This window comes from Ylistrum balloti, unplaced genomic scaffold (genome assembly GCF_031769215.1).
Source record: "Ylistrum balloti isolate Yb309-2 unplaced genomic scaffold, AGI_CSIRO_Ybal_v1 Utg370246, whole genome shotgun sequence".
NCBI lineage: Eukaryota > Metazoa > Mollusca > Bivalvia > Pectinida > Pectinidae > Ylistrum > Ylistrum balloti.
Genome location: NW_026782198.1, coordinates 49225 through 60842, shown reverse-complemented (window position 1 = coordinate 60842; position 11618 = coordinate 49225). Strand labels below are relative to the sequence as shown.

Genomic DNA, 11618 nt, shown 5'->3' with positions numbered 1-11618 from the left:
TTAGATAATTGATTGAACCTGATCATCGTTCTATCACTAGATGCTATGAAGTTAATTTCGACTATACAAGTTATTGGATAATATGATCAGTTGAATCATTCCAGAACCATTTCTCTGCAAATAGGTTCATATCATGATGTTTCCTGGAAATGGCATTTCATTCTAGCATCAATTTTTTTAAAGATAAGTGCTTTTAATGTTACCATATACTGTAACATTAAGGCCTGGCTAAACAAAGTGCTTTATTGACAGTTCACTTTTCTTGGGTAAATACAAACAGGAAAATGGGTTTCCTAATCTAGTCTTAATATGTAAGTACATCCCTAGTATAGGTGTCCAATTTTTTATGTAAATCGGGCCCATATCATGTAATTCCTATATTAAGATGCTCATTTAGAGGCTATTTAAAACTAGCTTCCTTCAATGACTTTGATCAGCAGTCTTCTATAAGTAGACAAGAGATCCCAGAGGGCTTAGAAGTTAAAAGTTGGACTTTTTCCTCGTCTTTTCTATTATTTCCTCTTTCTTGCTGTTCGTTAAAAGAAAAATGAAAATTCCTCTAGTAGCAATTGTAATCTTTAATTATACAAGAGATCCCAGAGGGATCTTGGCGCCCACCATTTGAGGATCTGTTTTCAGTTCTTGAAGATTTGTTTATTTTTTTTTGTTTGTTACAGGTGTTGTAAATGTTCATGAACTGGTCTTCATTGAATGTTCTCAATAATGGCACAAGATATTTTTACTAAGCACCTAATAGCAAATATCATTTGAAAAAGATCCCAAAGTATTATTAGATAGCAGTCAGTTACAGGTGGATAATGGACAATGTGCTTGTGCTGTATTACTGTCGACATCCAAGATGGCTGCCTGTGGGCCACCTTGATTTCAAATCAGTCCAAAAAAGGTACAATGCACAACTAGGGACCAAGGGAAACCAATATCTATGAAATATCAGAAGGATCCATCCAGTACTTCCTCAGATATAGCAGTAACAAGATTTTACTTCCAAAATCCAAGATGGCTGCCTGTCGGCCATCTTGAATTTAAGTCAGTCCAAAAAAGGTACAATGCACAACTAGGGACCAAGGGTAACCTGCATATGAAATTTGAGAAAGATCCATCCAGCACTTTCCAAGAAATAGCGGTAACAAACTTTTACATCCAAAATCCAAGATGGCCACCTGTCGGCCATCTTGAATTGGAATCAGTCCAAAAAAGGTACAATGCACAACTAGGGACCAAGGGGAAACTTCATATGGAATTTGAGAAAGATCCATCCAGTACTTTCCAAGAAATAGCAGTAACAAACTTTTACTTCCAAAATCCAAGATGGCTACCTGTAGGCCATCTTGAATTCGAATCAGTCCAAAAAAGGTACAATGCACAACTAGGGACCAAGGGGAAATGCATATGAAATTTGAGAAAGATCCATCCAGTACTTTTCCAGAAATAGCGGTAACAAACTTTTACTTCCAAAATCCAAGATGGCTGCCTGTCGGCCATCTTGAATGCGAATCAGTTCAAAAAAGGTACAATGCACAACTAGGGACCAAGGGGAACCTGCATATGAAATTTGAGAAAGATCCACCCGGTACTTTTCCAGAAATAGCGGTAACAAGAATTGTTTACGGACGGACCACGGACCACGGACGCAGGGCGATTTGAATAACCCACCATCTATTAGATGATGGGCTAAAAATACAATTTAGCCATCTATCACCCATTTCATTTTGGACGCTGGGCAAATAGAACAACCATTATTGAGGGTGGGCTGAAAAACAGATAACACAGAACTTCCCCAGGAACCTGCCTGGAAATAATTATCTGATAGATTCAAGTTTTTAACCCTTAATGAGACCAGTGCCAGCTAAAAGCATTGGAGAATTATTGCATGATAAGATTAGACCCCACCTAATGCACATAAAAACTTACTCCTAGGGTATTTGATTGGTGACAAAGAAAACAAGAGATCCCAGAGGGATCTTGGCGCCCACCATTTGAGGATCTGTTTTCAGTTCTTGAAGATTTGTTTATTTTTTTCTGTTTGTAACAGGTGTTGTAAATGTTCATGAACTGGTCTTCATTGAATGTACTCAATGATGGCACAAGATATTTTTATTAAGCACCTATAAGCAAATTTCATTTGAAAAAGATCCCAAAGTATTATTAGATAGCAGTCAGTTACAGGTGGATAATGGACAATATGCTTGTGCTGTATTACTGTCGACATCCAAGATGGCTGCCTGTGGGCCACCCTGATTTCAAATCAGTCCAAAAAGGTATAATGCACAACTTGGAACCAAAGGGAACCTGCATATGAAATTTGAGAAAGATCCATCCAGTACTTTCCAAGATATAGCAGTAACAAACTTTTACATTCAAAATCCTGGCTGCCTGTCCCATCTTGATATAGCACAACTAGGGACCAAGGGGAAACTGCATATGAAATTTGAGAAAGATCCATCCAGTACCTTCCAAGAAATAGCAGTAACAAACTTTTACTTCCAAAATCCAAGATGGCTGCCTGTCGGCCATCTTGATTTCAAATCAGTCCAAAAAAAACAATGCACAACTAGGGACCAAGGGGAACCTGCATATGAAATTTGAGAAAGTACCATCCAGTACTTTACCAGAAATAGTGGTAACAAACTTTTACTTCCAAAATCCAAGATGGCCACCTGTCGGCCATCTTGAATGCGAATCAGTTCAAAAAAGGTACAATGCACAACTAGGGACCAAGGGGAACCTGCATATGAAATTTGAGAAAGATCCACCCGGTACTTTCCAAGAAATAGCAGTAACAAACTTTTACTTCCAAAATCCAAGATGGCTGCCTGTCGGCCATCTTGAATTCGAATCAGTCCAAGAAAGAAACAATGCACAACTAGGGACCAAGGGGAACCTGCATATGAAATTTGAGGAAGATCCATCCAGTACTTTCACAGAAATAGCGGTAACAAACTTTTACTTCCAAAATCCAAGATGGCCACCTGTCGGCCATCTTGAATGCGAATCAGTTCAAAAAAGGTACAATGCACAACTAGGGACCAAGGGGAACCTGCATATGAAATTTGAGAAAGGTCCATCCAGTACTTTTCCAGAAATAGCGGTAACAAGAATTGTTTACAGACAGACGGACGACGGACCACGGACGCAGGGCGATTTGAATAACCCACCATCTATTAGATAGATGGTGGGCTAATAAAAGTCCACTTGTCACACAAAACAAAAGAAGAATACTTCTGATTGGCTCTTTGGTAACTACTTTCAATATTTTTAGTCGTTCACACAAATGAAATATCCATGAGAACTGTTTGGACATGTACCTTCACCAAAATTGGCAACACTTGAAAGCCCAGAATTTCAAATGATTACTAATGGGTTAAAATGTTTTACAGTGACTGACATTCAATCCATGCATGACAAATCTGTGAAAATTATTACCATGTTTTCTGGGTTATATGCCACACACTTCATTACAATATGTTGACAGTCGCTACCTTTTTTATGATATGGTGACTACTTTTGTTGACGTCTGATATACCGATAACAGATAATGGAAGACAGTTCTTAGGAAGTGGTAACCGTTACGTTGACCAAAGTTTGTTGATATAACAGACAACTAAGAGCAATTTATCAAGATCATTAGTGAAATATTTAATAAAGTTAGCAAATAAATTCTACACAGATAATCCTTTATTTTACTGATGTATTTCAAAAACTGTGAAATATCAAACATCAAACTTGTTTGGCTTATGGCCTTTACATTTTGTCTAAGCACATATATAGGGCCTGACAATACGTACAGTTTACTAAACAATCTCTCCATCAGTGTCTGTACAGTTAAATATTAACAAAGGCCCTTGCATCCTGGCCAAATTCTTAAAGTCCCCTATTACTTCTTCTTGTAAGTTACATGAAGCCATTTATATCGTTAAAAAGCATGACAGTCATTCTACTGTTAAAACCCTGTGTAATGTGTGCACCTATGTAATATATGCAAGTACTTTTTGGGGTTGAAAATGGTAAAAAATGCTTCTAATTGCATAATAAGTACATCTAAAAATTCAGTCAAAATTGATCTCTGGAAGCCAAGAAATTGATCTCAGAACATTCAGCTAACATGTCAGACCAATGATAGCAAAGTCCAAAACTTTTATTCCATTTACTGACTTATAATTACTTTCTGTTAGAATACAGGGTAGGAAAAAATGCCTAATGCTTCAGAATTTCTTGTTTGTTTTCTTTGACATCAAACACATTACACCTTACCATTTACTTATCTATCCAATCAACTGTTACACTTAACCACTCACTTACCTAACCAATTAACTGTTACACTTAACCACTCACTTACCTATCCAGTTAACTGTTACACTTTACCATTCACTTACCTAACCAATTAACTGTTACACTTTACCATTCACTTACCTATCCAATTTACTGTTACACTTAACCACTCACTTACCTATCCAGTTAACTGTTACACTTTACCATTCACTTACCTAACCAATTAACTGTTACACTTTACCACTCACTTACCTATCCAATGAACTGTTACACTTTACCATTCACTTACCTATCCAATTAAATGTTACACTTTATCATTCACTTACCTATCCAATCAACTGTTACACTTTACCACTCACTTACCTATCCAATTAAATGTTACACTTTACCATTCACTTACCTATCCAATTAACTGTTGCACCTTACCATTCACTTACCTATCCAATGAACTGTTACACTTTACCACTCACTTACCTATCCAGTTAACTGTTACACTTTACCATTCACTTACCTATCCAATTAACTGAACCAGCTGACCTAAATTGAGGCCCCAACTCTGCATATGCTAGCAATCGGCATACAGTTCATGGAATGGAATCACACAGAATGTACTGCAGGCATGTATATGTGTATTGTCAGATGAAGAACAGCATATCATTACACATCGATAATCGTGCCAAGGCTATTCTCTTGTTTTTATTAGACATAAAGATATCATTCAAAAACACAAAAATAATTTTGATAAATATTTAATTAAATCCATAGTCTGATGATAAGGCTCAAACAACACTCTGCATACTATTATGTCAACTAAAACGTCTACTATTACACATGAAAACAGACCATGTGCTCAAAGCTTCTGGTTCGTCGTGATATCAGATTTGAAGGAAAATGAAACAAAACCGGTCAATTTCTTAAGATGTGAACATGTAAGAGTTTAAAGAAATTATTATATTATAATCAACATATATTTCAATGTCCCAAACAAGGCATTGTCTAGTTTTGTCTTACTAGTTGCTATCACATTTATAAACACTTTGTCCTAATTTGCATGATATTGACTTGGAAAATTTGCATTAACATATACAGTAATTATCTTATTTAATATTGTTATTCATAAAGAAATCATCAAATCAAATGTGTGCACCCCCAATATTGGACATTAATTTTCTCAAAAAAAAAAAGAAGAAAACTGTACATTAGGTGGGCAACCTGATGACCTATCAATCCCAGCATGTAAAAGCAAATGGCTACTGTAAACATTTACTATGGCTTCAAAGTAACCTTGGAAGTCCAGAAGATATTATTGTGATGTATATTAAAAGGTATGATTGATTAAATCCACAAGAATGTTATTTTCTTTTCAATCTTCAAACCATTCTGTACATGATTGCAAGACAATCTGTTTCAGTCACAAACAATATGATGGGCAAGTACTCGTAAAAAAAGTTTTAATTGTTTGGTTTTTTTCTCTTTCAAATGAGCTGTATTTCTTACTTTTTTATATAATACAAACAGTTCAAATATAGTGTTTTGGTCTGCTACTCTTTAACTTATTCAAAGAGTAGAAATGAGTCATAAAAAATTCTCTTTTGAAAAAGTTCTTGAAATTGCAGTTAACAGAGGGGAAAAAAGTTGATGAATTCAATGATCAACTGTCCACGGTTGTGATGCCTATGTAAATGAAAATGTTTTGGCTCTAATCAATGCATCATTTATTGGCATTGTGCTATCGTAAATCATATATACATTACCTGAATGCAAACTCATGTACTGGTTGACAAAATTTCAAGCAAAAACTTAGTCCACTATACATCATACAAACAAGAGGGCGGTGGCCCTTAACGATCATCTGAAAATCTATGAATGAATTGACAAACCACAGAATTCGCTGATGGCGGTCAAAAATCTGATGAATTCAAATTTTGAACATTCCTTAACAGTATCAGAAACTCTCAAACGGTAGGTTCAGTTTTGATCAGATTGAAAAGTAACAACAAATCATCTCCTTATTTTCTTTAAAAAAATAAACCTCCAAATATTTTTCTCATTGGTGTGAATAAACATGAGAAGAAATTCAGACTATTTGTTCTAGATAAGTTATGTTGGATTTTGGACCAAAGCATACAATAATGAGAACCCACCTACAACAATGTTTCACACCAAAATTAGTTGAAATCTACCCAGGCATTAACAAGGAGTAGGTTTTAGTAAAATATTGTCTAATTTCCCTTTCCCTTCCCAAGTCCCTTGAAGCTGAATCAAATTTCTGAATTAAGATATGTCCCTCCACCACCAATGTTTCTGACCAAAATTGGTTGAAATCTGCCTTGGTGTTTAACAGGAGTAGTGTTTTAAAGCAAAAGTTTATGGACAGCAAACATGGCACAATGACGGACGACGCATGAAAGCAATAGGTCATCTTGACCCTATGGCCAGATGACTTAAAAAGTAGGAAACTTGCCCATTTAAGGCCAGTCTTTATAAGATGAAGTATGTGTCACAGGGTAAATAGGAGTAAGTGTCTGTAAACATCCTGTTTAATTTGTATTCATTACTGTCCGTGCATTTATGTGTATGTCCTTATTTGGTGAGTTACCTGTTAGGTATTGTCAGTGTCTGTCCTTATATGGTGTTGTCTTGAGACATGTACATGTCCAGGTGGGACAGGTGAGGAAGTCGTGCAAGAGTGAGTGTGTAGGGTAATAAAACTATGGATACTCCTGGATGCTGGGCAGAACCACAGATTAGCCATGTCGCTCTGGATGTCCTCGGGAGTCCAGGCCCCACACATAGTTATGGATGTAAATTACTGACACGACACGACCCGACAGTCGGTGTAGTGAGGTGGTTGCAATCCTAAACTAGGGGTATTAATAAAAACAATCAACACACAAGGAATCCGAGTTGATGGTGCGACATATGTAGTTTCTAAACAGAGATTTTCAAAGAGCTAGTCGATTGGCAGACTCTTGGGAGTTACTATTGAGGAATCTATATTTGAATTGAATGATGTACAGCCATCTTACAGATTGATTTACCACTTGAGAAACTTCAGTGAAGATATATTGATATTTCATGGCAAGCTTTGATGTTTTAATGGTAAAACTGTTAAATGGTGCAAAACATGAAAATATCAAATATTGCATTTTCTTTAGGAGATATTGAAGTTTCTGCAGGAGGTCAAAACATTGTTAAAGGAACTCAAACAGGCAAGTTTCCTACCTTTGTGTATGATGCATAGTGGACTGGACTTTTGCTTGCATTGTTTACATTCCAGATACATGTGCCTGTGCACCAACTCTGTAATATTATTATCCCTAATACATGTAGCACCAACATCTGATTTTTAGTTTAACACATGCTTTGTTACAAGTATACAATATACTCCACACATGAGTAGAGTGTGTCTGCATCAATGTTTATAAACTTTTACCGGATAACTGCAACTCTGCAAGTGTAAGCTATAATTATACGACAGAGAAATTTTGAAATGGTTTATCGATATTTCATAACACCACAAAAACAGGAGGACTGTTACAAACATGTATCTTGTGGTTCAAATAGATTTACTTCATAAATGTCAGTCATAAACTACTGGGAAAAGTAGACACGACGATATTTTTCAGGCGAGACAGTCGACTGTGCTGAGCTTTATAATGCAATTTCATCACACAAATTTTACACTCTCAAAAGTGACAGCAGTTGCAAGACTTAGCATTGATATGTTTACTTAGTTAGTTGTTACAGTGTTTACAACACATAAACTTACATCCAATATTATTGAGTGATAAGGCGACATCGCCAGATGTATATGGTTTAGGAGATGAGGCGACTTGTTGGAGTAGGTTGTCATCAATACTTCGAGTTTGCCAATGCCTTTTCCGAGTTCTTGCGCTCATATTGTCCACAAGGGGTCATAATAAGCCCCGTCGTGGTCATGCATCATTGGTTTATGTGATGACATCACCAAAATCGTTGCTTTTCTTCCCGTTTTCGGGCACAATTACGTCCATGTGTTTACAGCTATGTTTGGCATTCTGGGATTGTTACAATCGCGGGAAAATTAAAATCAGCGGAAACGGCAACGGGAAATATAGTTCCGGATTCTTGGTTAAATCATGCTACAAGTGGTCGTGTTATGCCGGAAGTCACGCATTGGAGGTAAGTTCTGCACATTTGAAAATAAATTTAATATAACGGCTTCACGAGTTTTTGTATCAGCGCTTTTTAATGAAAAATATCATTCATTTGTATTAAATAAAAACATTCGAATACGTATCCGCTAAATCTTGCAAAAGAGAGTATATCATTAAAATGCTTTTGAAAAGTCATATCATATTTGTTGATAAATGACATAACATCTTAAAAAGACACCAAAATAAAATAAATAGTTAATCTATGCGGAAATATTGATTAATTCAAGTTTTGCCAATTTTGTACATTACATTTCATTTTGGATTGGGTATTTATCAATAATAGTAAATCAAGGTTGTGGTATCCATAAAATGATACGAGGCCTCTATGTAACCATGTCATATGCCACTATGATCTCATGAAAAATTCATAACGTTGTTGGAAACAGTGGACCGCTGGAATAAAACCTTTTGTGAAAGGATATTTTTTTTATTATTTCACGGACTAAAATAGATTCTAAGTCCTGTGATTATGTACCCTTTAAACCCTTTGTGTAGAAAGTGTCTTTCGGAGACAAATAGGCTCCATCATCCAACCCTTTTATCTATTTTATTCAACGATCTTCATGTCCACCATTCTGATCTCACCGAGTAACTTCTCCTATCGCTTCTCACTATTAGTGTATAATGGAGTGGGCGTATATTAATGTACTACTATGTTGTGTGTATGTCGGGGGAGGGTGTGGGTAGGGAGTGGAGGGATGGGTGTGTGTGTGCGAGGGTGGTGAAACAGACAGACAGATTGAGAGAGATTGCATGCATGCGTGTGTGTGTGTGTGTGATTTACAGATCAATATATCACTACGGTATACAAAAGATAAGAGTCTACCAGATCCTTATAAAATGACATCGACATCTAACTCGATATGGTGAGGATATCAACTGATACAAAACTCAATGTTAACGTTCATAATTGGCCCTCTTATGTTCTGGTCAATCTGTTACGTTCTAAAATCATAGCAGGCACAATCGAAATTATCAAAAGCACAACTCAAACACGAAAGTTCATTACATTATTGACGCACACAAGTTTCACCCAATCATAGTGAACTAATACATTTTAAACGAAAAATTGCTTGTACCAAACAGGCTTGTCAGTTTGACCAATTGCAGAGACTGATAACGATTGGAGACTTACACATTTAGTGGACAATGAAGATTCAGCATACTGAAAGGAATCTTTCACAGTAAGAATTAATATGTTGAAAAGAACAGGTACATGACATCACTAGCTCAGAACTTTACCTGTAATGGGTGAAGAACTCAAAGTTATTTGTTTTATTTGAAATTGTTCTTCACTCATTAGAAGCCAATCTCTTAATTAGTGTAACACGTTTCTTAATTTTAGTCGAAGGGAAAAGCCGAGGCAGGCAATATCACAAAAATGAAAGTTTACAGAATTAAGTATAAAAATCCCTTTAACGGTAATACCATCGAACACTCGTGATCATATGACGTTGACAAATTATATTCATATAGCTGGGTGATGGCATGCTTGTGTATCTACCGAGGACGAAGTACTTACCCGGTGGGGACAAAACACATCCATATTTCTACCTTGTGAGGGGCAAACTACTTTCACTTAAAACGGTTGGGGGACGGTGCTTGGATACTTATACATACCTTGCGATGAACGCGGTACCTACATTGTGGAGACAGGAGAAAGGGGTTGCATGAGACAAGGGCTGAACTCTGGTAAATACCTAGCGGGGTACGGGGTACCAGTAGTTGATCTGGCACAGAATGCACAGTGTCATGTGTTTCCTCCTTAAATGACAGCATTTCCTTTAGTATATAGTTTACATGGTGTTTATTCTGTGACAGCTCTTTGGTCAGTGCCACGGACATATCCAATGCGAGACTAAACGGCATCGCCTTGTAGCGCTTCGTGAAATTGTAAATGTCATTCTTACGGGATCTGGGTGGATTCCATAATGATCTTCTATGATCCGCAGTGACTACAGAGATAAGGCGCTGTACAGGTATATTTATATATGGTATCTTAGAAATGAATGGGTTGAGGTTTTGGTTTAGAGATATCGAAACACTTGGTTTGATTGGTTGCAGATGTATCTGTCAAACAATGTGGGTGATCGACATTCAAACGCGTACTCTACCGACGTCGGTAACATTTAAACTGTGTGTTTCAGCAGTCTATACGAATTTCAACGTAAAATGCCGAATTTTTAAAACTTAAGATGTCTTAATTTAAGTTTTTAGCTGATGTGATAATAATAATAATAGACTTTATTTTCATTCGATTACACATTGAGTCAAAGACCCTTCTCACATGTGGTCGAAAATATAAAATATACAGTATTTACAGCATAATTAAAACATAGAACATTACAAAATGTTTGTTAATATCACAGAATATAACATTGATATCACAGAATTTCCGAATTATGAAAGATATATGAGTATTCATTATAATAAATTAAGTATTAAAAGTCATGCATACATAAGATCTCATGTCGCATATAAAATATGATTATAAACACTAAATACCTAAGTGTCCAATATACATATATGCCAATGTTTTTAGCTTTAAAACAAGAGACCGCTTGAATGTTATGATTATATATATAATCACAGATAATAAAATGGAAAGCTAAAAGTCTAAAAAAAAAAAAAAAAAAAAAACAGATACATAATTCAATACATGAAATGTATAACATCAAAACCAGCAGTATAATTTAAAATTTATTTTTTAGTACATCTTGTATATCCCAGGATTACATTCACACCTAAAAGTTTTTCCATTACATTTACCATCTGAGATATCAAGACCTTTTGAAAGCCTTTGTTTCTTCTGCCTACTACCAGTTACCATGGTTTTAGTTTTTTCTGAATTTATAACCATTTTATTGACATTACACCAATTTCTAACTTTGTCAAAGTCATCTTGCAGGCATGATTCAATGACATTGATATCATTGTCTGCTTTTTGCATAGACGTATCATCTGCATACATAAAGAGTTCACATCGATTTGAACAAAGTGGCAGGTCATTAAAATATACTAAAAACATCACGGGGCCTAGTATGGATCCTTGAGGAACACCAGTTTCGACTTCAAGGAAATTACTGAGTACATCGCTGAATGAAACTTTTTGGAGTCGATTAGATAAGT

The 11618-nt window shown here is 36.0% G+C and overlaps 1 protein-coding gene across 1 annotated transcript in view; it reads right to left on the bottom strand.

Annotated features, from left to right (window-relative positions):
• Positions 1–8192, bottom strand: part of LOC132552389 (uncharacterized) — a 45298-nt gene extending 37106 nt beyond the window's left edge. The window contains exon 1 of the mRNA XM_060216557.1: positions 8063–8192. Within this exon, the coding sequence (XP_060072540.1) occupies positions 8063–8192 (130 nt within the window). The remainder of the gene's footprint in view (positions 1–8062) is intronic.
• Between the last annotated feature and the right edge of the window lie 3426 nt (positions 8193–11618).